The 1,677-nt window shown below is 37.8% G+C and overlaps 1 protein-coding gene across 1 annotated transcript; it reads left to right on the top strand.

Moving 5' to 3' along the window:
* Nucleotides 1–364: 364 nt before the first annotated feature.
* On the top strand, nucleotides 365–907 carry LOAG_13052 (hypothetical protein; the record flags this gene model as incomplete). The annotated part of the gene is made up of 2 exons (XM_003148563.1): nucleotides 365–561; nucleotides 742–907. The coding sequence occupies 2 exons, from the start codon at nucleotides 365–367 to the stop codon at nucleotides 905–907; spliced, it is 363 nt and encodes a 120-aa protein (XP_003148611.1).
* Between the last annotated feature and the right edge of the window lie 770 nt (nucleotides 908–1,677).

Consider the following 1,677-nt stretch of genomic DNA (forward strand, 5'->3'; position numbering starts at 1 on the left):
TAATAATGATTTTTCTGTATTTTTCACAAATGTCGATGACGCAAGGATGGTGCTGCGTTCCACATCTATGTATATATTCGTTTCCCTTTGTTTATTTGTTTGATGACCGCGCCTCTTCCCCTTGTTGAATTCTCATTTAATTCTACCATTCTTTCATTTATTTACTTCATATTCTTATTAATAAAGATGACCTTCTACCCAATTAGTCGTAATGCAATGGAGTGGTGGAGACAAGTTTATAAGATGATTTTACTTGCAGATATTTGTACTGGACAACCTATTGCGGCAAAAACGTCACCGGGAATACCAACTGAAGGATGAGGGAAATATTAACTTCCTGACATTAATAAAATTTTTGTTGTAAATGACTTCATTTCATGATATTTTCAAAAATCAACGTTTCCCAGCATCAACAACAGCTGCATCCGCTTCAGTGATCACCATAGTAACACCATCAACAGTAACAGTGACACCTGAAACGCCACAATCAACAGTATCAGTAACAGGAAGAACCAGTAATATCCCCACCGTCCGACCATTTTATTCCGACTGGACTGCCTGGTCATGCACCGAAAGCTGTGGTGGTTGCAGCATTGGACGTAGAACAAGAATATGCTTGTCGAAACCTCTTCCTTGCACATAAGTCAAAGATCAATAAACAAAATTTGTTGCGCAACACTAAACAACCATTCACACTTTTTTTGGAATTTCGATTCAACATTTCGCTCGAAACGGTTTCAGTGATGCGACAATGGAAGTCAACGGTCAGAGTTGCAACCAACATCCATGTTCATTTGGCAAGGGATTGTGGCGTTACCGCCTCATTACATCATTACCGCCTCGGACAAATCAACGTGCTCATTACCGCCTCGGACAAATCAACGGACATTTTGTTTGCTTACCATAAGTTATGTATCGAATACTTCAGTCACTGATTCAACATGAAAATGTTTCGCTCAGTCCTTAAGCAGAAATTGATTCATTTAATGATGTCTGTAAACCAGAATAACTTAAAGGATTGTTGTGGTTACTGAATTATCACTCATTGCACACTACTTCAAAGCATTAATTGCAAATCGTTCTGTATAAACAAATCAAACTTAACAACAGCAGAGTAATGAAATAAAACAAAAAACTGACTGGGGGACCGTGCAGTGATACAAAAATTATAGGCGCGAATTCTGAGAGTTCTGCGGCAACTGATACCTCCCTCCTTATTTGACTACAGTCCCGCCAGCATTTCAGTCGACAACTAGTTCGAATATAAAATGGCAGATAAAGGAAGAGGCGGAGAGCGTAGGGAGATATATTCCACAAATTTTGTTCTTGTCCTCACCCTGCACCCGGTAATTTCTTCGATGCTTATTTCAGTAGTGTTACATAGGCCTTTACACATGTTTCATTTTCGTAATATTTTCAGTACTGGGTTTTATTGGCGTTTGAACTCTTGATTACCGTATTGTGGAATTTATATCAGTTCGAAGTTTTTTTCTTTTTCACAAAGTTTTGCTGTCGATATTTTCCTATTAAATTGTTAACTGGAACTTTTCTAGTAATTACTATTTTTCAGATGAACAGAATTGTCTTACCAGTCTTTGTAGACTTTGATCAAATTGATCAGTTGAATGGAATATGTGCTTAAAAAGCTTCGCAAGACACCGCTTTTTTTAAAGGCAG

This window comes from Loa loa (genome assembly GCF_000183805.2).
Source record: "Loa loa unplaced genomic scaffold supercont3.56, whole genome shotgun sequence".
Taxonomy (NCBI): Eukaryota; Metazoa; Nematoda; class Chromadorea; order Rhabditida; family Onchocercidae; genus Loa; species Loa loa.